The sequence below is a fragment of the Epinephelus fuscoguttatus genome, linkage group LG19, assembly GCF_011397635.1.
Source record: "Epinephelus fuscoguttatus linkage group LG19, E.fuscoguttatus.final_Chr_v1".
Classification (NCBI taxonomy): Eukaryota; Metazoa; Chordata; class Actinopteri; order Perciformes; family Serranidae; genus Epinephelus; species Epinephelus fuscoguttatus.
The window spans coordinates 14,893,775-14,919,458 of NC_064770.1; the positions used below are offsets into that span (position 1 = coordinate 14,893,775).

General features: G+C 41.3%; 1 protein-coding gene across 2 annotated transcripts in view; it reads left to right on the forward strand.

Moving 5' to 3' along the window:
* The first annotated feature begins 13,273 nt into the window (after positions 1-13,273).
* Positions 13,274-25,684, forward strand: part of LOC125879981 (alpha-2,8-sialyltransferase 8E-like) — a 107,141-nt gene continuing 94,730 nt past the window's right edge. For both annotated transcript variants that reach the window (XM_049562181.1, XM_049562183.1), the window contains exon 1: positions 13,274-13,378. In XM_049562181.1, the coding sequence (XP_049418138.1) occupies positions 13,278-13,378 (101 nt within the window). In that variant the 5' untranslated portion in view covers positions 13,274-13,277. The remainder of the gene's footprint in view (positions 13,379-25,684) is intronic.

Sequence of the window (25,684 nt, forward strand, 5' to 3'; positions counted from 1 at the left end):
CAAGGAGGTGCGAGAGCTGAGAAGAGTTTAATGCCAATTCAACAGAAGACAACATGATAAAGAAAGTGGCCGAGTGAAGGGGAGAGATAAAGAGAGCTGAGAGATAATGCCAACCTGCAACAATGGCAGCTAGAAAGAGCATAAGGCCTGGGAATGCACTGGCGAGCAGAGAGAACAGACACAGTGGTGCAGTTTTTGCAATAGTGCCACTCACGAAGATGCAGATAAAAAAAAAAAGGAGAGACAATGTGAAACAAGCAACCGACGCTGAAGACCACACATTTGCATTTCTGGACTGAAATAGAAAGGGCAAAATGATCGAAAATGAAAAAGCCAAAAACAACCCTTTTGAGGCACAAAGGTTAAATGGCTGTCACTTCAAGCATATGTGCCCATCATCAGGTGTGCGTGGTGTGTAATGTTTGGACATACCGTAAACTGGTAAACCTGAAAACTTTGATGCTAATTATGGGTTGAGAGAAAAAAATCCTACCTAACAGGCCAACACCCTGCATAATTATTATCATTTAGCTCAAAACACACTCTCAGGAACCTATTTGAAACTATCAGTGGATAATCAGACAGGGCAACTTTGCCCTTGGTTTGTCCTGTGTTTGCTTTTAGTGTGTCTTTCAAAAGCCCTGGTGACATTTTGGAGAGAGATGGTTTTCTCAGGAGGATAAACCCTAATACAAATAATTGTAAAAGCTGTTTCTGTGCAATGAGCATAATTTCTTTCTATGTTTTTTTTTCCTCAATTACTCAACAGACAAAAAGAGAACAGGGTGACACAAATACATATTTGTGCCACAGGGTAAATCTTTTGACCTGGATAGCTGCTCAAACTCCTTTCTTTCCCGTAAAACAGATAAGTCTAAGCCACATAACCTAGAATACTTTGAGATGCAAGGCCACGCTGTTAGCTGTGTAGGCTGTGTGCAGTTGTATCATCATGGCACCTCCACAAAATGCTCCTCCTTCACTTTCTGAAGTGCTCCTCCTTTGACAAGAAGTTGTTCTAGTGGGTCCAGCTGGCTCTGACAACGAAGCATCACCAGCTGCCTGTTATGCATTTACACTTTGTTTTCTTGTCCTCAGCAAAACACAGTAAATACGTTAGAGGAAGTATCACAATGGAAGGATTAAATGAGGGCTGATTGACCTCCGGGGGAGAAGACAGACTGGGAAACTCAGTAAATCACCAGTGGCTGACTGGGAGGAAGCAGCTTCTGTGGTGCCAGTGTCAATCAGTGCTAGTCTAATATACACAATGCTGAAAATTAATACAAGGTTAACAGTAAGAATCATATAAACAGGTAAGTGTATGGTTGATTAAAAATGTTCAACTATTATGTCCATGATGTTGCAGGGGATGTCCTATTATTCTACATTTTGTGACACAAATCACCAAATTCTTACGATGTAATCCTAGGAGAGACAGTAATCCTGAGGGAAAGAGAGAGACAACACAAACAGAGCTGAAATGGAGTCTGGAGCCACCTCAGCACCTCATACATCTGCAGTCTGTCTCTCAGCATGAGACAAATGTAGTTGTCAAGCCTGATTTACACAGGAAGCAAAGATTTCCTGTGGTGCATCATGGTGGTAACAGCCTGCTACTGAAGGCACTCCTGCAGCTGATTAGGGTTGCCAGCACCAAAGACGGATATAAGATGCTGCCTTCTTTAGTTAGTTAGGGCTAGGGCTATAAGAAAGCAAGTTGCCACTGCTCTCCAGCTTGTCACTGTTGGTGTACCCTGTATGTTCACCTGCTTCACCTTATAGCTGGGGTACTCCAGGGAGTTGGACAGTGCCGCAATTCAGTGATCTGCTCTACTTTAAGTCTGTTAAATATCCGGTCTAACTGATAGACACATTTGTTTTCACAAACACGGCTCAAGGAGGAGCTTCTTTCAGGATATTTGCCAAACCCATATTATACAATCATTGAGTATCTGAGATTTGCATACTGCAGCGTCACCTTTACGATCACAAACACACCTTCAACAGGCATGCTGTTTACTGGAGTCACAAGTTCTGCTATTCAGTCAAGAAATCATAACATGAATGTATGTTTGAGATAAAAAGCAAGTTAAGTCTTATATTCCTAAACAGCCCTCTGTCTCTACCGAAACTACAAGCCTGATGTTATCAGTTGCATGACCTTAGGAGTCACTCTTCTTTGGTGGAGCTCTAGCTCTATTTTTGGGACTGTGGTGGAAAGAAATGTTGTGCGTTGAGAATTTGCCAGAACAAGAGGCCAAAGACAGGCTAATAACTGTGGATACATGCTCTCTTTCTTCTAAGGAGGGAGAGAACCACTGGCTCCTTTTCAGACCTGCTTCTTGGGTGATCTGATCATAAGAGGATAGCTATGATGACGTCTGTTTGCACACGGTATTAGGGCGTGTCTCAATGGTCCTCGATTTAAACAAACATGTATGTTGTTTTACCTGGCAGTTGGTACACACACTTCAGTGACAATTAATCAGTTTGCCTTGAGGGGACAGACAGAGACCCAAAAACACATACAAGGAAACTTGCCTCACAGCTTGTACAACCAATAATGGACTGTGCCGACATTTATTTATTTATTTATTTACCTCTAAACGCCTCTAAAAATGATCTTGGTCTCCTTGATGTTATATGAACCAGACTCTGCAGATTTATACTGGTTGTTCTTTTTAACACACCATTGCACAATGTTAGACACTTAAATGGTGCCCTCTTGATACAAGACGTCAGTTTCGCTGGCTTCAATTCATTTTTAAATGCATTAACTTTAACTATCCTTATGGCCTAAAACATTTTTTGTCCCTAATACGTATCCACTAAGAAGCTCTGATCAGTTTCTCTTTGTGGTGCCCTTTGTGTCTAAAGAAGCTGGTAAAAAAGCTTTTATGTTTCTAGCTCCTTCTGGTTGGAATAATTACCTTCAGCTATTACTTCTTTGTCATCATGTCACTTATATAAAATATTTCTGTGTTATTATCTTAAAACAGATTGCTAATGTTTTCAGTAATGCCAATTCTGTTCCTCTTATATTTAGAGAGTGATTATTACCTCCGCTAAGGAGGTTATGTTTTCACGACGCTTTGTCTGTTTGTCTGCAAAATAATTCAAAAAGTTCTGAACAGATTGTGATGAAATTTTCAGGAAAGGTTGATAATGGGACAAGGAACAGATGATATTATTTTGGTGGTGATCGGTTGAAGCAAAGTGGATAAAATAATAAAATGGCGGGAAATTCGAGCTGCTTGGCGGAGGTCTGCGCTCTCTGAGTACTCTAGTTGTTCTTTTGATTGTGTCCAAAAAAAACCTTTAACAGGGGAAAAAAACGGTAGCAACCTCAGGAGGAGCAACTGAGGAGGGATCCCTCTTCCAGGACGGACAGACGTGCAATAGATGTCATACAGAACAGATCAACATAATAAATTAACAGTAATCCGTATGACACAATGAGACAGAAAGAGAGACAGAGAGAGAGAGAGAGATGCAGGACAGATGGTAACGGTAATAGCTACAACAGCAATAATGAAAGTAATAATATTATAATTATAATTCTGGCTACTGTGGTACAATATGTTGAAAGTATATATTAATATCTGATAGTATACATATAATCATAACAATCATCATATGTGTATAATAACAGTAGAAGTATGACTAATGACTAATGATAACAGCAGCAGCAGGAGGCATCTGGCAGGACCACGACAGCAGCACAACCACACACGTCACGCTGTCCAGGCACCGCTGCAATAGAAGTTAACTCATAGACAGTGGAGCACAAAGGCTCCGGAGAAGAGGCAGAGTTAGTGACATTCAGTACGGACAAATTAGATAGATGTATTAACAGTACATGAGAGCGAGAGCGAGAGCGAGAGAGAGAGAGAGAGAGAGAGAGAGAGAGAGAAGGTGCCCGGTGTATTATAGGGGGGTCCTCCGGCAGACTAGGCCTAAGTCAGCCTAACTAGGGGCTGGTACAGGGCAAGCCCGAGCCAGCCCTAACTATAAGCTTTATCAAAGAGGAAAGTCTTAAGTCTTAAGGACCGCAACGGGAAGATGATTCCACAGGAGAGGAGCCTGATACCTGAAGGCTCTGGCTCCTGATCTACTTTTGGAGACTTTAGGGACCACGAGTAACCCTGCATTCTCAGAGCGTAGTGTTCTTTTGGGATAATATGACACTATGAGCTCTCTAAGATATGACGGAGCTTGACCATTTAGAGCTTTATAAGTTAACAGTAGGATTTTAAATTCAGTTCTGGATTTTACAGGGAGCCAGTGCAGAGAAGCTAAAACAGGAGAAATATGATCTCGTTTCTTAGTTCCTGTTAGTACACGTGCTGCTGCATTCTGAATTAGCTGGAGAGTTTTTAAGGACTTACTAGAGCTACCTGATAATAGAGAGTTACAGTAATCCAGCCTTGAGGTAACAAAAACGTGGACCAATTTTTCGGCATCTTTCAGGTCAGGGTGGGCCTAATTTTCGCAATATTACGCAGATGAAAAAATGCAGTCTGTGAGATTTGTTTTAAATGAGAATTAAAAGACAAATCTTGATCAAATATTACTCTGAGGTTTCTTACGGTAGCGCTGGTGTGTGTTTGGGATACAGGTCATAGGAAATTGCAGATTAAATAGTCAACTGAACCCATTAAGAAGAGCAATGTATTCAGACTGAGTTTTTGTGGATTTGATAGTACGATTGCTTTATTGAAAATACAGTACCATTGCCAATAGTGGGATAGTTAGTGGGCTAAAACTGTACATTAGTAGTTGAGGTAGCATGCTGAAAGGCAGATAGTTCAAATGTTTATTTGTTGTATTGACTTAAAAGTGGGGCGCACTGGCGCACTGCACTTTCTTCACATGGGAAAGGCGCAGCTAGCCCTTGTTGCAGCAGCCTACCATACCATGACTTAGTCATACTAAAAATTATTTAAGAAAAACAAAATTCGGCCACAGGGGGAGCCACAGCGATCGGTTGTATTTTAGCAATTTTTAAGCATTTTTCTGTTGTTATAGCGCCACCCAGTTGCCAATTAGAGTTAAATTTCTCCAGTCACCTTGAGGCGTCCTGTTTTACATATCTACCAAGTTTAGTAAAAATCGATATGGCAGTTAGGCCTAGATAAGAAATTAGCTCTCTAGCGCCCCCATTTTGTTTGATGGGGTCAATAATGGAGGGGTCCCCTCAGATTATGTGTGGTCATATGCCTACAAACTTGCGTGGTGATCGGTGAAACCCTTGAGATGTTATACACCTTTATGTGATGAGCCACACCATCCGCAATATTCATTGCCTTATAGAAGCTCAGTTTAAGTAAGTTTTCCAACTTTTTCCAAGAGGGAACTTTAGGTATTGGTCCCTAGATTATGTTCACCGAGTTTCATGCAGATTGGTCAAACTTCCTAGGAAGAGATCAATTTTAAGTGTTTTTCAAAAATTCAAAATGGCGGAAAATCTCTATCACCGGAAGTTATGGGCTCTTGAGGAAAATTTGTTCCTCATGAGGAGAGGCATCTCTGTGCAAAGTTTCATGTATTTACGACATATGGGGCATGGGATATGCCCATTCAAAGTTTGCAATTTCAATCGGTTGCTATAGCGCCCCCCTTTGGCCAATTGATGTAATATTGCTTCATTCGCATCCTCCCATGACCCTCTACCACTGTGCCAAATTTCACATGGATTGACCAAGTCAGTGAGGAGAAAAATGTGGAACAGACACACAGACAGACACGCCCACAGACTGAGTTTTTGTCATTATATAGTAAGATTATCCTCTTCATCTGAAAGGGCCTAAAAACAATCATTCCCTGGCATTAATTACAGTTAATGAAAGACAGCAGGTGACTGAAAAGCACCACTCTGCAAAGAGCTCCCAGAGGTCAACATTATCCTCTGGGTGCAGCACTTCCAGGAACGTGATCAAACAACAGCACGAAAAGAAAGAAATCAGTTTTTATTGTGTCTGTGAGCTCATTCATTTGCTATGGTTGAAGAAGAAGCCAGCAGAAAGTTTTCATTGCCCTATTGTGATGAAAACATACCAGCAGTGAGTCATCTGGTGAGACACCTGCAGAGGACTGAGAGCAGAGGGTTATTCCAGGTACCTGTGACAGGGAAAATAATACAGGCAGCCACGGATGGATTCCAACTAACAGGATCCAGGACACAGAGGTGACACTGACAGTCTGGCAGGGAATGTAGACATAGTTAATAATTATGTACAGCAGGGCTGATGAGGGAAAGTGGAAACAAGTAGGCAGGTGAGGTCTGCTGTGAAATGTTCTAAAGTCTGGGATAAAGACACTAAATGTCATTTCAGAGTGATAATTTTCAGGCTCAACAGTTTGCACTTCAAGACCACATATGTCAGACTTTTTTTTTTTTTGAATAATACCACAGATCAAATTTGATAGATAACGCTTTTTGCCAACGGTCAAAAACTGATTTGGAATTTTGTCCTGTCAATCTCACGCCCATTTTGCTCTCACTTGTGGACAAGACCTTGATACACTTGAACTTCTTTGCTTGGGGCTGCAACTCACTCCCAACCCATAGGGAGCATCAACGAATATGTAAAACAAAAAAAATTGTTAGGGGATACCAGAATGGCACTCAAAGACATGCACATTTTACAAAAGGCACAAACACATGAATGCATGTATGAACATAGACATTGTTTGCATAGACATAGACGGATGATGAGGGTGGACAGTGTGGTATCCCTGATAAATACAACTGGTTTGAGCTCATAAAGGAGTACTTGTCTAGCTGTTGGCATTATTTCAACACCGGTAACCTTTTTTTTTTTTTTTTTTCCCCTACTTGTCTGCATTGGTCTTCATAGCTTAGCGCCACAAAAGGGTGTAAGCTTCTTGTGAAGATTGATGTACTGTTAATCTTGCAGTCAAGTATTTTATACCCATAATGCGTGGTTGTGACCGTCACCCACCCTCCCTGGAGACTACCCTAACAGCCTTTATTGGAAAAACTTCCTAATATGAGCCAGAGAGGGCCGTGATACACCAAAGTGTGTCAAGGGGAAAGTAAGGAAACAAGCAAGGGGGAGGTTGCAGGTGCTTAAGTCCTGAGTTATATAGTGACAGTGCATGCGGAGAAGAAGGAGGAAAAACAAACAAACAAATAAACAACAAAAAACAGGGGAGAAACAGGCAGTGTAGCTGATGTATTGTGGCCTTGAGGTGGTTGTGCTCCATGCAGATTATCAAAATAAACATATACTACTATACTACTATACTGTACTGAAAAACAAAAACAAAAGAGAAGTCTATACTGAACACCAAAAATGTGAGAGTCTTGGTGGAGGGGGAAAGCCCGATTGTAGAGAAGAGTTGCCAGCGCGGTGTGGTAGGTTTGAAAAGCAAGTGGGCCCCTTTGGAGTGATCCATCGGTTCTTTGCGATGCGTCACGGAGCTGAAGTATCGAACATGCATGCGTGTATTTGAACCCTCCCAATGTGTTTATGAAAACCATCACCAGGGTCGAAGGGGGGGGGGAGCCCACCCACCCCGCACCACCAGGGGCGGAAACAGCCCCCCAGGGGGGACCGGCCACGCCGCCCCAGGCCCAGGGAGCACGAGGAGACCCTGCCCCCCCCAGGCACACAGGGCGAGCAGTCCAGATGCGCCCGCCCCCAAGGGAAACCGCCCGGCCCTGCGATCCCCCACAGAGCCAGGGAGCAGGCCCGGATTCGAGGGGGAGAAGGTGCACCGAACACATGCTTAAGACCTTGAGTTCTGATGAACCGCTGTGGTATATTGTGGTGAGAGAGATAGAGGGATTAGGGGTTACATCATTAACAGAAACACGTTACATATTACACAACAGTCTTTCTTGAGTTGTAATATTTATATGTACAGGTATATGCTCACAGGCTGAGTGGCACTATACAGACACGTTTAGTGAGTGAATAAATGGTGACCATTTTTCTGTAAAGTATGTTAATTGGTTTCTGTGGCTAGCAGATATTTTCTCCAGCGAAATATGTTCTACAAGGAGATTCAGCCAATGGTTGATGTTGAGGGTCTGTTTATCTTTCCAATTGACTAGGATTGTTTCCTTGGCGATGGCGAGAGCTACAAGAAGAGAGTTGCAGTGGCTGTTTGCGAGGTCAGTTGTCATCAGGTCACCAATTAAGCACAGGTTGGGAGATAATGGGATCCTGCAGTCCAAAATGGAGGAGAGTTTTTGAGTGACTGTTGACCAGAAGTGCTGGACAGGTGAACGTAACCAGAGTGCATGAAAGTAGGTGTCTGCAGTGTTCTGAGTACACTGAGTGCATATGTCAGATTGACTAAAGCCCATTCTATTCATCTTTGTTGGGTGATGTGTTCTGTGGAGTACTTTAAATTGGATAAGTTGTATATTAGTGTGTCTTGTCATCTTAAATGTATTTTTGCATATCTGAGTCCAGAAGTCAGGGTCCAGTGATACACCCAGCTCTTTTTCCCATTTTAAAATTGGTAAATGTATAGAACTGGTCTTTGACAGTAATTTATAAATCTTAGAAAGGTTCTTCTTATTACTCGGAGAAAGCTTTGTAATATGTTTGGCAAATTCTGGTGGCTGCAAAGTGTCCTGAGGCACTGGAATTCTCCTCTTGATTGTTTTTATCAATTGTAAATATTGTAGAAAATTACATTTCTTATTTCAAAAGTTTGAAATAAGTTTGTATATGTCATAAGTATATTGTCTTGGAAAAGGTGATGGAGATGAGTTACTCCCTTCATCTCCCATGTGCTAAAATGGAGAGGTCTTTTGTTAATTTCAAAATCCGGGTTGTGCCAAATTGGAGAAAGCAAGCAAGGTTCTACCGGAGAGTTTGTGATTTCTAGCGTTTTCCACCAGGCTGATAAGGTGGAAGCAATCATTGGGTTCTTAAGACAGTTATGACGTCTGAGTGTAGTGGTGATAAACGGGAGGTCAGAGAGTTTTATATTGTTGCAGTCCGCCTGTTCTAGTTCGAGCCAGGAGTTGTAATCTTCATTAGGATGTAACCATTTCAATAGGTATTGTAGTTGGTTAGCTAAATAGTAAAGTTTAAAGTTAGGAGCGTCCAGTCCCCCTTCCAATTTGTTTTTCTGAAGGGTGCTTAGGCTAATTTTTGCTGTTTTGTTCTTTGAGTAGAATTTTATAATTGCAGAATCTAATGACAGGAATCATTTCGATGTGGGTGTGAATGGAATCATGGAAAAAAGATAGTTAATTTGGGGTAGAATTTTCATTTTAACTGTGGCTATTCGTCCCAGGAGGGAGATGGGAAGATTATTCCAGCGCTTCAGGTCACCACAGATCTTATCTAGCAGCGGGCTAAAGTTCAGGTGGACCAGGTCTGATAGTTTGGGTGAAATATTTATGCCAAGATATCTTATATTGCCCACAGGGAGAGAAAATTTTTGGTCTGCAGGATTCCAAGAGTTCTCCGTTATTGGCAGTATTGTTGATTTGGACCAGCTGATGGAGTAGTCCGAAAGTTTAGAAAAATTTGTTATGAGATTAAATACTTCATGTAAAGACGATTTCAGTTCTTGTAGATAAAGTAAAATGTCGTCGGCATATAGATTAATTTTATGCTCTGAATTGGCGGAATGGATACCTATGATCTTGCTGTTCTGACGGACTGCCATAGCCAATGGTTCGATGAATATTGCAAACAGTAGAGGTGAGAGTGGGCACCCTTGTCTTGTTCCTCTCTGCAAAGTGAAGCTTTGAGATGTAATCCCGTTGGTGGTGACTGTGGCCTTAGGGGAATTATATAAGGCTGATACCCACTGGATAAATGACTCTCCAAAGCCAAATCCACTCAGGGTGGCAAATAGGAAGGACCAGTTGACCTTGTCGAAGGCTTTTTCTGCATCAAGTGACAGAATAATTGCTTTGGTATTAATGCGTTGTACTTTACTTATCAGATTAAGAACTCTTCTGACATTATTACTTGAGTGTCTGCCATTAATGAAGCCCGTTTGATCGTTATGAATTATTGATGCGATTATTTTCTCCAGTCTAGAAGCAAGTGCCTTTGAGATAATTTTGATATCACTGTTGATTAGTGATAGAGGACGGTAGCTAGAAGGAAGTGTGGGTCTTTGTCTGGCTTTAGTAATAATTTGATTGCTGCTGTATTCATGTGAGGTCTTATACCTCCATTCTTTTTGATCTCTGTCACTGTCCTGATGAAAAGTGGTGCTAATATTGTCCAGAAATGTTTTATAAATTCGGCAGGAAAACTGTCTGGACCTGGAGCCTTACCTGTTGGCATTTTGTCTAATGCGCTCTGCAGGTCATTAATAGTCAGGGGGGCGTCTAACATATTTCTGTGTTCCGTGGATAATTGAGGTAAATTTAGGTTATCGAGAAAAGCTTGAATATCTTCTGGGTTTGGATTGTTTACTGTTGAATATAAGTTATGGTAGAAAGAATAGAAAATCTGATTGATCTCCTGAGGAGATTGTGTGTAATATCCGGACGGCCCCTGGATTGTTGGTATCAGAGATTTTTCTTTATTGCGTTGAAGCTGAATAGCCAAAAATTTTCCTGATTTGTTACTGTGTTCAAAATTATTATATCTTAGTTGCTGTATGATAAATTCAGTTTTCTTTGATAGAATATTGTCCAGTTGCGATTTTGTACACTGTAATTGGGTCCATACTTGATCACTTGGATTGTTTGCATATTCCTGTGTTAGTTGTTTAATTTTTTCCTCAATGTTTTTCTGCTTGCAATTCCTGTTTCTTCTTGTAGGAGGAGTATGATATAATTTTTCCTCTGATTACTGCCTTCCCACTTTCCCATATTAAAGATGGAGATAAAGTTGGAGTCATTGTCTTCAAGAAAGTTTGCCCACTCCCGTCCTCACCATTTTGTCAAAGTCTGGGTCTTTAAGTAAAGAGATATTAAAGCGCCATGTTGGGGGCCGTTTATGGATGGTTTCTATTTGCAGATTGAGTGATATTGGTGCATGGTCGCTGATAATGATCGGGTGTATTTTTGTGGTAATTTTTTGTGAGATGGAGTTATTTAAGAGGAAAAAGTCAATTCTTGAAAATGAGCGATGCACAGGAGAGAAGAAAGTATATTCCCTCTTCGATGGGTATTTGAGTCTCCAGCCATCGCCAAGCCCAAAATCATCCATATATTCCTGTATTACCTTAGCCGATTGTGATTGCTTTGTGTGTACTGAGTTACTAGATCGGTCTAATGAAGCATTTAGGACTGTGTTAAAGTCTCCTCCAATTATAGTTGTCGAGCTGTCTGATAGGTTAGATAGTAGAGAGAAGACTGTGTGAAAGAAGGCTGGATCATCAGAGGAGGAAAGGGAGAATACTGGGTGGAGTATGTGAAGTGTACATTCACACCCTGTGAGATTTTTTTTTTTTCCTTTTTTTCCTTTTCAATAAGTCAGTGTTGTGCTCATTATATGTACATATATATCCATACATCCACATGTACATACATATACATCTGCATATATACATACATACATACATACATACATACATACATACATATATACCAGGGCCGCACGATTAATTGCATTGCAATCGCAGGAATGCTTAATTATCTGTTGCAGGAGAAATGTGTCAGAGTACCATTTTGAATGAAATATACATATTTCAAGAATAGTGCAGCCCCAGTATATATGTACATGCATACACACATCTTTTGGTCTTTTTTTTTTTTTAAATTTATTTATTTATTTTTTTTTATTCCTTTTATAATACAATTAAGCTATGGTTCTACTTTGTTTTGTGGTTTTAGGGGCACTTATCTCACTTAGAAGAGCCATGGGGTGGTGGTAGAGTGGCGGAACAGCTGCCCATCTATGTATAATTTGTCAACCACAAGAGAGGTCCTATTTCCCCTCTCTTTTAAAATGGGATATAACACTTTCCGCCGCTCGTTGATTTCCCTGGGGAACTGATCGTTCATACCGAACGATGTGCCTTTTAGCTCTCGTCCTTTACTCTTAACGGGCATTTTCTGCTGATAATGTTCGAATTTGGCGATGATCGGACGAGGACGCTGACCTCCTCGGGGTCCGAGCCTGTGGACGCGGTGACTGTTGACAGTCTCTGTTGGGATCTTGAGGGCCGTCACCATGAACTTTTTTACCTGGACTTCTGGGTTGTCTGGTGTGCTCTCCGGGATGCCAGAAATGATTAAATTGTCTCTCATGCTTCTGGACTGCACGTCGAGGATAGTTTCCTTCAGGAGTTTATTTTCCTTTTTGAGGAGATCTACATCTGAAGTGACCGCCGCTAAGGTGGAGTGGAGTTCAGCGTTGTTTTGCTGCAGGTCGCTAATCTGCTGGTAAATGAACTCCAAGCTTACCTTCAGGTCTTTTATCTCCTGGTGGAGCATACCGAGCACTTCTAGCTTCTTGTTGATGGATTCCAAGACGCTAAATTCGGAGGATAATAAGTCTTGTGTATCGGTGGCTGAGTCAGTCTTCTTCCTCTTATTGGGGTTGTCGGCAGGACCCTCCATGACGCACTCGTAGTAGTAGTGATCGATAAACTCTTCTAGGTCCTCCACTCTGGCTGATGGTGCAGGCTGGAGTTGTCATCCGTTAAGTAATTATATTTGTTTGGCTAGTTTGTTGATATCTAATCTAGCAGCTAGGCGCCGCCATGTTGAATCTCAAAATCTCACAGTGGTCTCGCGGTCTCACGCTGCCATCCAGTCTCCAACACCGGTAACCAACACTGCAGGTCTAAACAAATAAGCAAGAAAACTTCCTTTTAAATAGGAAAATCTTTCAGCTGCCAGGTAGGAGACAATGTGTTAAAAGCTGTTTTATTTATGGACATGTTGCTAAACTGGAAAACCAGAAAGATGAGACACTCATGGGCCAAGAAAAAGATCCTACCTAACAGGTCAATGCCCTTATTTCCATATAATGCATATTTCCATTTCCATTTCCATTCTGCATTGGAAAATACTGATGATTTCAGGTTTAGCCACAAAGGCTTGTGGTCACAGGTTGTAAGCTAAATGTACTGCAACAGAAGAGTGATTTGCATTTTGTCAGAAAATATATGCATGTTAATACCAGGGGTTAAAACAACCACTGATTCAATCCAGACAGGCAGGAATAGGAGGAGCAAGAGGAGGTGGAGGGAGGAGTGGAGTAAAATAAAGCATGAAACTGTAGAAATATTGTTGAAATATTGAAAGTCTCGAGAGACAGAGTGTGAGAACAAAAGGTGAAGGGGCTAACATTTAGCAAGAGGGGACGGTTATGAGGGGACAGCATTTGAAGTCACACTTCTCTTTAATGTTCACTTTCATTTGTTTGGGGACCCTGCTGACCACTCTCCTCTGGTCCATGGTCAACAACAGGTAAGTGTAAAGCTACCTTTCCCAACCACCTAGAACAGATTTTTGTATTTCTGGTGCTGAAGGTGTGTTAATGGGGGTAAAAAGATAGTCAGAGGCATGATAAAGAGGCATGCTGGGGTTTGACAAGGCTACAAGACTAGAGTGGGAGAATATATTGTTATAGAAGCTAATGATATTGGGGGAAAATAGAAGCATTTTGCAGTTTTTCCACTCATGTCACATAGCCGTGAAAGGTGTAGTTCGTGTGAGAAATAGAGGCTGATTTAACCCTTTTAACCCAGGTGTAAGTGAATATGTCTCATAAGGCACTATGTGTATATATAATACAATGAGTTATCTCACTACACCAAGCAATCTAAGAGTAAAGATACTAGCATGGAAACTTAAAAAAATATTTTGGAAAGCATAACTTCTTCAATGCAAAATAATTGACAGGCTAGTTGTTTTATAATAGTGTAAAAAAGTTATTGCCTTTAGAAGTGTCTGTGAGAAAAATCAAAATATTTTTAAACAGACATGGCAGAAACCCTCACACTGAAACCTTAAGAGTCATTGAACGCGACGTGTGAGAGGCAATCACACGAATACCCACCTGAAATGAAAGGATGTTTAGCTGACACACTCTGACATTTACAGTAATACCAATATACCATAGGTTGTGGGTTTAGAGTTCTAAAACTGGGACTTAATCTTTTTGAAACACAATAACTGCAAGAGAAGAGGATACATAACTGCACAAGCACACGTACCACAGACCACAGATATTACAACACTTGGACACACGATGAGCCTCCTGAAATGTAGTAAAGAAGCAGTCTCACTCTACTCTGTTTATCAAAGTTAGTCATGCAAATGGAGCCACACAGTTGACTGCATAAAAACCATAGTCTATAGACTATGAATAATGTTAGCTATTGTGACATCACGGGCGGCACGGTGGTGTGGTGGTTAGCACTCTCGCCTCACAGCAAGAGGGTTGCCGGTTCGATCCCGGGCGTGGGAGCCCTTCTGCGCGGAGTTTGCATGTTTTCCCCGTGTCAGCGTGGGTTCTCTCCGGGCACTCCGGCTTCCTCCCACAGTCCAAAGACATGCAGATTTGGGGACTAGGTTAATTGGAGACTCTAAATTGTCCGTAGGTGTGAATGTGAGCGCGAATGGTTGTTTGTCTCTATGTGTCAGCCCTGCGATAGTCCGGCGACCTGTCCAGGGTGTACCCTGCCTCTCGCCCGATGTCAGCTGGGATAGGCTCCAGCCCCCCCGCGACCCTCAAGAGGATGAAGCGGTTAGAAGATGAATGAATGAATGAATGAATTGTGACATCACCCATTCATTTTGAAGCCTCAAGTTCAGCAAATAAAATATAAGTGAGTTATTAAAATTCACCCCCATACAGTTGTCAAGACTGTTGAAATTAGCTATAGAGACCCAAACCGTTTTTTTGTATCAGGCTGTAAACAACCAGCATTTTAACATGGGGGCACATGATGACTGATTGTTTTGGAGCCAGCCTTGAGGTGCCATTCAATGAACTGCAGTTTTTGGCACTCCCCGATTAACTTCATTTTTTCGCCCAAGAGGTTGCAGCTTGATAGACTTCTGATACAACTGGTTTTAAGTCAAATTAATGTTGTAGCTGCAGGCATTGTTTCACAGTTAACTTAAAAGATAAACCTGTGAACAACCACAACTGCAGTTTTGAAGAATAAGCAAGAATAATTTCCTCTTTAACAGAAAATTCCTTTGGCTGCTAGGTAGGAAAGATAAGTAACTTCTTTCAGTTTCAAGTGCGTCCCTGTTACAAAGTGTGTGCGTGATGAGATGCTTGAGCCTTGAGTCATAGTACTCACAATGGAAGATGTATGTATATATATATATATATATATATATATATATATATATATATACATATAGCTAAACTCTGCTGTTTTTTTTACCTGGAAGTATATGTAAACAACAAGGCGATTCCCTAGGGGCACCACCGAAAGTGAAAGGGGTGAGCGTTCCCCGAGGCCCCTGCACTTCCGTTAGTCGCAAAATTACTGGCAGTGCCTCCAGAGGGAAGAATATATATATATATATATTTTTTTTTACCGATGGATTTCCAGATTGCTCTGCACGTGATTAGGGACACAAGACACTTGGACAGATCACACTGCAGGGAATATCCCACTAACCATCCAGTTACAATAAGGAAAAACATTTCATTTCTCTGTAGGGTCTTTTCCATTATGTCCTCAGACACGTCCAATAACACTTTGACAAGCACTTTTAATGGATGTAAATTCAAGACCGGAGTCAAATTTCTTGTATGCAGAGATGGGCAAAAATACATCAAAATGTATTTTGGTACAAAATACAAAATACCCCTCAAATAAATGTATCAAAATAAAATACAAAATACTGGTGCCAGAAAATGTATCAAAATAAAATACATGTATTTTTTTATTTTCAAATAGGCCTACAAAAAAAACTTTTTTTCTTTTTCTTTTTAGCCGCAACACGCAGCTCTATAGGTTACTCTTTCGGTCGCTTGGTTGGTCAGTTGGTCCACAAAGCTTTTCGTGAATAACCAAAAATGCTCAAAATTTGAGACCATGAGTAATGCACTAACCAAGACAGTTAGCATAAGCATCACTAGCTTGATATTATGACTATCATCACCATGTATTTATAAAATAGGCTATGTAGCCAGACCCAGACATAAATCATACATCAAGCCAGCTGACATCTGTCACACTCAGATAAAATACCTTGACAGACAATCTGTTGAACTTGGAAGACATGAGCAGCAAGGTAGTCTACTGCAGTGGGTCCATCCACGTGAGCAGCATGCCTGGCAAGTCTAGTCTAGCTGTGCTGTGAACTGTCCACCAACGGTCTAGCTAAACAGCAGCAAGATACTGTAGCTACTGTAGCTAGCTAACTTGTTTGCTGTCTAATTTGGAGCCTTTGGAGCCCTGTGTTCAACTTTTTTCAAATGAAAAAGAGGAAAAAAAGCCTGGGGACATGTAGGATACCCTAAAATATTATTTATTGATTCAGATTTAGATTCAGACAGCTGTCTTGATCCCATGTGAGGCAATTCATTTGTAGCATACTCATCCCAAGCATCAACCACAACAACATACAATTTCCTATGTTATGCACAGTCCAGTAAAACAGACCACTATGTCACTGAAGGGCACATTGAATGGCCCAAGTTTAAAAAAACATATAGATAAAAATACTTTAAAAAAAAGTAAAAAATATTGTTACATCCAATACTATAAGAATGTGTAGCCTATTATTTTTGTTTTTAGATTTGTGGAGAAAGTATTCTGAGTATTTTAAATACAAAATTACTCAACCCAAAAGTATTTTGTTCCAACTTACATTTGCTTTTTATTGGCCTTATCAAATACACACTCCCACTCCGGTGGGATCCAAGATTGTGTATGACGGGGAAAGGAAGAGGACCCTCAACGTGACCCAGGAGATTTTCAGTACCTTTGCAAAGGTATGTTTGTCCTCCATGAATTTTACCAGCTGCTTGTTTGGTATCTTAATGTTTTACCACAAAGGATATATCATTTTCATTTTCTTCTCCAAGTTCTGCCGAAGGTCATGTGTCTATTTACATACAGGCTCTTTGACACACACGACTACCCAGCATAGTTTACGGCTTTAAGATATAAAGAAAACTTTTTTTTTTTTATATTGAACAATTTTTGGTGGTGTTTGTTCCAGGAGCATCTGTTTCAAAACAAAAGATGGGACACGTGTGCTGTTGTCGGGAACGGAGGGATCCTGAGCGACAGCGGCTGTGGAAAGATGATCGATTCAGCTCAGTTTGTTATCAGGTGAGAAAGGTGGCCGATGTAGTGGACTGAAGGGCTGATGGCAGCCTGGATGACTTGGATTGGGACTGGGGGCAAAAAACTTGATCGGGACATCCCTAATATTGGCCTATACATTTTGGCATCTCGTCTACATGGAAACACAGTTTAAGGTCACAAAACACCTTCGAAGGAGCATATTTTTTTTAAAACTCTGGTATCTGTTTATCTGTGGGGACATGTGGAGTGTTTGGGAAATGGTGATGTAATGTCCTAAATTTGCACATGCCAATTGTTACTTTATGAAATAAGCATATGCTACAAACAACAACAATGGCGGACAACTGGTTTGGTTAGACCAATGACTACATTACACTTAAACTTAGTATATGGACAGAATTATTTCTCTAAAGAGGAGTGTAGGAGAGGAGTGTATCAATTTTTAAAGATATCTGTACACATGTAGAAAGGGCCTAAGTCTTCTTTTTGCAGGTGCAACCTGCCTCCTTTGGAAAATGGCTATGAGGAAGATGTGGGCATCAAGACTGACCTTGTGACAGCAAACCCAACAATCCTCCGAAATAAGTGAGCAAAAGGGTTTAAGGACCTTGTAATGTTTCTTTTGTTGTGTTGCTTGTCTTATCTTATTAAGATTTTTATTATTTTCAGGTATGGGTCTCTAAATGGGTATCGACGTCCGTTTGTGGAGAGTCTGCGTACCTACGGCAACTCACTGCTGCTCCTTCCCGCCTTCTCCTTTGGCTTCTCCACTCCTGTGTGCCTGCGGGCTGCCTACGCCACTTTGGAATTTGAAAGCCCCACACGGGCTGTCTTCTTCAACCCTGACTACCTCAAGAGTCTGGCCCAGTTCTGGCGCTCCCAAGGCTTACAAGAAATGAGGCTCAGCACTGGAATAATGATGGTTAGCCTGGCGCTGGAAATCTGTGCTGATGTGCATCTTTACGGGTTCTGGCCTTTCAGTAATCACCCACATGGACTCTATGCCTGACTAACCACTACTATGATGACATGAAAGCGAAGCAAAAATTTCACGCCATGCCAGCTGAGTTTGACCTCTTGTTGAAGCTGCACAGTCAGGGGGTTTTGAGGCTTCACCTGGGAGACTGTGGACCAGGTGGAAAGTAGTTCCCATACCCAGTGGCAGCTGACTGGACAGGAACAAACTGTTGTGGATGGACTTACATGGAATACTGACTTGGCTCATCAGTAGCCAAAACATTTGCACTGAAATCAAAATGCAACAATCATAAGACAACGTTACAAAAACACTCTTGCTGTGTGTAAAAAGCTGTGTTTATCACCACAGATGTTCAGCTGGTGTCTGCTGGAGGTTATTTTGATTTAAATGTTCCACTTCTGCGCATTGTTTGCACATGTTAGATACTGCATATCATAGTGCACTGAGATTTGTTGCAAATTGTAAAGGCCTCACTCATCACTCTACGCTTCTATTCTAGGGCTGGTTGGCCTTCTTTGACCTTCGTAGGCTCAATCACTGGTATTTGTTCATTTATAAAATCATACTGGGTAAACTCCTACGTACATTTGTACTTTGATTGAACAGAGATCTGACTGTAGCTATAGTCTGAGATCTCAAGACTCAGTTTGTTGTCTGTTCCTAGTGCTCGGACTGAGCTGGGAAAAAAATCTCTTATGTGCTCCACTCCTCTCACTTGGAATAACCATCAAAAAGATTTGAAACCACGTAAATTGGTCTCTTTGCCTGATTTTAAAACTCTCACAAGTACAAGGATGAATGTATTGGTTGGGGCTTGTCATTGTCATTGTTACAATGTGTCTTTTATGTTTTTGAGTGGGTCTTGTGTAACTGGGAGTATTGCCTTTTATACTTATCGAGTCTTAACAGTGATTTTCTTATCCACAGTAATAATGTACAAGCTGTTGTGACCAAACTCGAGAACTGTTTGGGGGCTAGCTTGTGGAATGGTTGATGCTGGAATGGATGGTCTGGAGGATGGGGGTAGGACTTTGAAAGACTTTGTTTCGCCAGGAGACAAAGAGTGTTGATTTTGACTGCAGTCATTGCATCTCAGCAATATGCATTGAGTCCACAGCTACATGCCTACTGCCCATGGCCAAGGGCCCTCTGTCTGCTTTTCTCAAGTGTCTACAAACCCCTAGATGTGGAGCTGTGGATTTTGTCTGTTTTTATCCTGGGATTTCAAGGCCCCTGGCCCTTTGTTTGCTATGACTGGACAAACAACGTTTTGTGCTTTCACCAATCACAACATGGTAAGGTGGGACTTATTTCTCCAGACCAAACATTCGAGCATCAACCCTTTAGAGTTATGTCAATGTTTGTGTGTGTGTGTTTTTTTGGTGAGCAACATGAGATGAAATGGAAAATGCAGGTAAAGAGAATAAATATTTATCACAAAAAAAGTTGTTTGTATGTGATCAGCAGCTGGAGTGGAATTCAAGTGTCTAACCAGGGAAAAAAGCTTTTCTCCAGGCATCTCAGCTTCCATGATTTAATGTCATTGAGTCACAAAGTGTCCAAAACCTGCCAAGATTTATGCAGTAAGCTATTTCTCGGCAAACCACACATTTGGCTGGAACACCATATGAGCCACTGATTTATTGACATAGTTTGCATAGCACTATTATAAGCATTCCTCCATTGATTCTCTTTTTTTCTTTACACTTCATATAACAAATAGCCCAAAGGGGCAGAACCCTAATACATCTGTGGTAAGGATTTTGTGAAAAACAGTAAAATTAATATACTTTTTTGATTTTGACTCTATCAACGCCAAACTGAGATGCACATTTCCGCTATCAATCAAAAACCTTTGCAAATGGTGTTGCCTAGCAATAACTTGGCCATAATCATTAATGATTCATCCAATCATCACAAATCTTGGATGATAGCTTCAGTATGAGAAATAGGCATATATTTATATCCATCCATCCATCCATCCATCCATCCATCATGGTGGGGTTCAGACAATTTATGAAATGTAGTTTAGATACAAATAAGACAGGGGAAAGAGAGATGAAAAGTACAGTATGAGAATGTGTATATTTTTTTTCATTCATTCATTCATTCATCTTCTAACTGCTTCATCCTCTTGAGGGTCGCGGGGGGGCTGGAGCCTATCCCAGCTACATCGGGCGAGAGGCAGGGTACACCCTGGACAGGTCGCCGGACTATCGCAGGGCTGACACATAGAGACAAACAACCATTCACGCTCACATTCACACCTACGGACAATTTAGAGTCTCCAATTAACCTAGTCCCCAATCTGCATGTCTTTGGACTGTGGGAGGAAGCCGGAGTGCCCGGAGAGAACCCACGCTGACACGGGGAGAACATGCAAACTCCACACAGAAGGGCTCCCACGCCCGGGATCGAACAGGCAACCCTCTTGCTGTGAGGCGAGAGTGCTAACCACCACACCACCGTGCCGCCCCTATATTTTTTTTTATAATTGATTATATGCCATGATTAAATCAATTTGATATTATTATTTGAAATTTAGGTTAGAAAATGCAACATTTGCTGATTTAAGTGACTTCCAGTTTGTCGATGCAGTGTGACCATGCCCACTGATGGTCTTCTATCCAAATGCACATACACAAACAAATAATATTGTTGTTGAACAGATACAGATACATCTGCGGATATTCTCATTTATCCATGTCATAGTCATCTCAAGGCAATTAAATCAAACTATTGTGGTGCAGTTTAAAATAAATATAATAAATAAAACATATTCAGGTCGTTGGCCAGTTGATGGGTCTTCACAGTGTGGGGCGATGGCTCCCTGTAGCTGCTGATGTCCAGCAGGCCCCGTCACACTGATGACGACTCAGTGGCCGAGAACTTGTGTTTTTAGCTTTTCGGAGTAGCTTATCTTTGCTTCCACTTCGCTAACTTTCTCCTTTGTTTTCTGCTGCAGGGTACCAAGTCGACAAAATAAAACTAACCAGCCTTGCAAAGTGCAACTCCTCTTTTCCTTTCCCCAAATTCACAATGGTAGACATATCTATGCAGGGTTAATACATCCAGTCAATTAGGCCATTAATGGGATGAAATGTTATTTTCTTTTTAGAGAAACTAGCCTGTTGCCACACGTTGCCATCCTAGACATTGCACATGGGATTCCACTCATATTGGCCGTGACCTTGTTATACATCCAACTGCAGCACTCTGCTCATGCCCAAAGGCTCGTCGCATGAGGGCAAGTTTTGTACTTCACAGAATCACAAAAACGTCCTTTCAGTTGCCATATTTGTCGCCTGTTCTCCAGGCAGTTTGACTGTGAACTTGACTTTTGACAACAGGCACTTAGTGGGGAAAAAAGTGGACAAAAAATTGTGTGAGGACACATAATTTAATCTGAACAAACACTGAGCTTGTAACTCTCAGTGGTAAAAATGTGTACTTTTTTGATTATTTTGAAATATTACTAATTTTACTTTTCTTCAGTATTTTCTGTCTTAAGTATTACATTGCTACATATGATGTCACAGATGTTACAGAGTAAAAAAAAAAGAAAATAGCAAAATTAGAAGTTGCAGCTGAGAAGAGACATTTTTGGAAAGGTACATATTTAATTTACACCTTCACTGGTAAAGTGATGTACTAATAATTACATCATTATAGTTGCATTTCTGTACCTCAGCACAGTTAAAGAAAACAGGTTGCACCTACCTTAATCAGTCACTGGTTTGATGCACCATCCAGCCTGCATGCTCAGTGACGAAAATCAAACACACCCAACAGGTATGTTTGAAATCCTAGCGTCAATAGGATCGATACCAAAAAAGGGATTACTTTCCCTCCTCTACATCTTACCTATTTGTATTTCAAGAGCAACAAGTGCAGCACACCGCAGTGTGCACCAAGACCCAGTTTAATTCCATGCATAACAGCAGTGATGGTTTAATGAAAGAGGAAAAAACATGAGAAAGAAAACTTGGAGCTGCAACTGAAAAGAAGGGAGGAGGAGGAACAAGTCATTACTGTTATTATTACACACATTACTGATTATTCATCAAAAATCCCATTGAGTAGATATTGTGTGAAAGCACCACTGGTCAATATTGATATTGAGGTATTTAGTCAAAAATAGTGTGACATTTGATTTTCTACATATCACCAGCACCACCACAAATGCCGATCACTGTTTCCCAAAGCCCAAGATGACATTCTCATATGTCTTGTTTTGTCTACAACCCAAAGATGTTCAGATTGCTGTCATAGAGGAGTAAAGACACCAACAAATTTACATACACATTTATAAGAAGCTGGATTCCGAAATTTTTTCCTTTTTTCCTTAAAAAAAACTTAAACTGATTAGTTGGTAATTAATCTAACAGTTGACAACTAATTAATTGATTAACTGTTGCATCTCTGCTGATTTTTCAGTGGTATTATCAGCAACATTTGAAAAGTTATGGCGATGTGGGTTAATTGTTAATGCAATTAAGTAATTTTATGCTGTTATGTGTTGTTTTCATCAATTACTGGAAAGTAAGCCAGGTGTAATGATGTTTACATTTTCTGATTTGTAACTTAAGGGTCTACCAAATGCTTTGCATTTCTTAGATCCTTGCATATACCAAATATAAGTTTATTGTAGACAGCTTGTTTTAATTAGTGATGTTTTGGACGGCCAGGTTCATCCAAGAAACCAAGAAAACACTTTTAACAGGGTTGAGCATCGCTACCTTTGGAGGATCCTGAAGAGGTTTGGTCTCAACCCAAGTCTTACGGCTTTGATCACAGTTGTGTAGCCACTGACAGTGTGCTGAAGATCAATGGGGACTGAGTTCCCAAATAAATTAAAGGGGCCTGACAAGGTTGTTACCTGCATAGAATATGGTCTGATATTGATGGTCTGATCTTACCCGCTTAATACAGCACATATCGTATATTGTCTGCATATGTGGATGATGTTGCAGTCTTGATTGCCAAGGAAAAAGTTATCAATGCTCTAGTACAGGGGTGTCCAAACTTTTCTGAATGGGGGCCAGATAAGATAATGCGAAAATGCCTGGGGGCCAGCTGCTTCTCGCATCACATAGGTTCCGTTTTCCGTTTTCTTGTTTACTGTCAAATCATGAAAACACATTAGCCAAAAAATCACACATGTATTATGATAGTTCCTACATGGTGCATATCTACAAACTGTATAACAGTGTTACCATTATAAGGTGAACAGAAAAAATGCAAAGCAATCTTGCTTGATTTACCAATATTGTGTGGCAGGCCACATATAGTATACTTTAGCCTCTTTTACACTGCCAGATTTTCCGTGAATGTTGGGCAGTTTTGCCGGCAAGCTGCAAGCGTTTAGACACACAGAGCTGGATTGGCGAGTTGATCCGCCTCGTAGGGTAGTCATATTGGCGGAACCCTTTTAGCTTAAACAACCCGATGCGCCCTTCCACCATGGGAGGGGCTGTTGAAGACTTGCTGAAGGAGCTGTTGATGATGCTGCTCTTGCGACCCACTGGCGGTGGATAAACAGGAAACAGCTGATAGCAGGAATTAGCGAGCAGCTAGTAAGAGAGCAAGAGGGAAAAGCAAACCCAACAGACACGAGGGCAAGGAGGGTAAAGATGAGCAACTGGAGAGACAAGGAATTGCGCACCCTCCTTGCCCTCACAAATGAAGAGGCCATTAACCGTCAGATGACGGGAACGGTGAAGAACGGGCCGACTTATGAGAGAATCGCCGAAGAACTGACCAGCTGTGGCTTCCCTCCCATGTCACTGTTTACGTCACACGCTGAGCTACACGTTTTGTTACTTGCTCATGCCCCCCATTGCCCCGAAAAAGGCGCATTCTGTATAAACAAAAGTAGACAGGTGGCATTTTGCTGCGTTCCCTGATTTTGTTTTTATACTGCTAATGCTGAAAGAAGACTGATTGGGCTTTCCTGCAAATTTGCACAATTCCTGTTTAAAAAGGGCTTTTGAAAGTCAAGCCAAGGACCGTTTAAAATGGGTCCAAGGGCCAGGATTGGCTTGATTGGATTGAGAGAGCTCCAAAGGTGAAAAAATGTTAGGAGCAGGGAAGAGAACTTTTAGGAGGCCTAAGAGAAGAAAGGGGGCAGAGAAGCTCAGAGGAATGAGGTGATGAGGTGATGAGCTGATTGGTTGAGTTAAAACTGTGGAGCAGGTAGGGACTAATGAGGCTGATACAGGACAGGTGTGTAGCTGGCTGGGAGAAACTCAGGAGCAGGGAAAGACTAATGAGGGTAATATAGGACAGGTGTGTAGCTGGGTAAAGGAGGGAAAACAGCACAGTAACACAGGAAGGGAAGAATACAGCAAACTGAAACTCAAAAACCAAGAACACTCAGTCCTCCCTATAATGAACTGACCAAGGGAAAACAAAGTGAGACTAATTCATATAGGCAACGTAGGGTGCACTCACACCTGTAGCCTACTTAGAGCTGTCTACATGTGATTTGATGACTCAAGACACATGTTTAAATATGGCTAATGAGTCAAACTAGACAGGCAGAAATGGGGGGGGGGGGGGGGCAGTGGCAGAGGACGAGGAGTTGGAGGAGGAGGAGTAAGGTAAAATAAAACATGAAACAGGAGAAAGGCCAAATATTAACACTCTTGTGAGACAAGAGTGTGAGAAAAAAAGTTGAGAGTGCTAGCAGGTGAAGTTCAGCAGCAGGGGAGAGTCATGAGGCGAGAGACTCTAAAGTCACTGTGCTTTTTGGTATTTACTCTCCTCTGTTTGGGATCCCTGCTGACCACTCTCATCAGGTCCAAAGTTGACAACAAGTAAATGTGAAGCTACCTTTCCCAACCACCTATAGCGCATATAGCAGTGAGGTCATTTTGTGTGCTGGATGTGTGTAATGGGAGCAAAAGATCGAGAGGCAAAGCTTGGGTTTGAGAGGACTGTAAGACCAGAGCAGAAAAAGATGCTGATATAATAAGGGAAGATTTTGTCACTTTTGTCGAACACTTTGACAGTCTTTGTCCACCTTCACACGTCACTCTTTGCCAGAGTGCACAAAGCTGTGGAAAAAAAGTACTGAGTGTGAAATGACTTTTGATGTTGCGAAAAAGAGGCTGATTTGGCTCTCTTTGTCCAGACACGTGTGAATACATGTGAGACTATGCTTGAAATGTCATGCCTTTATATGTTTTAAGTGCTTTGACATGCGACAACTAATTTAAAGGGTAAAGCTAGGGTGCGATTGTTTCAGTGCCAACTGTGTGCTCAGAGCCAGTTATATCTTCAGTTTGCATTTGGGGCATCAACCTTTTACCCACCTGTCCTGTTTCTCCTGTTTTGATGTTCTCTTTGATCTCCACAGTGATGTGGTGTCCTACAGTCTGCCTCTGTGAAGGTTGCAAGTAAGAGCAAACACCATTACTGCTTCTCCCTAAATAGCATTCTTTTGTTTATGCTTTAATCAGAGCAAGTCATGTCAACACTACAGAGATCATACACCTGACTGTGTATTTG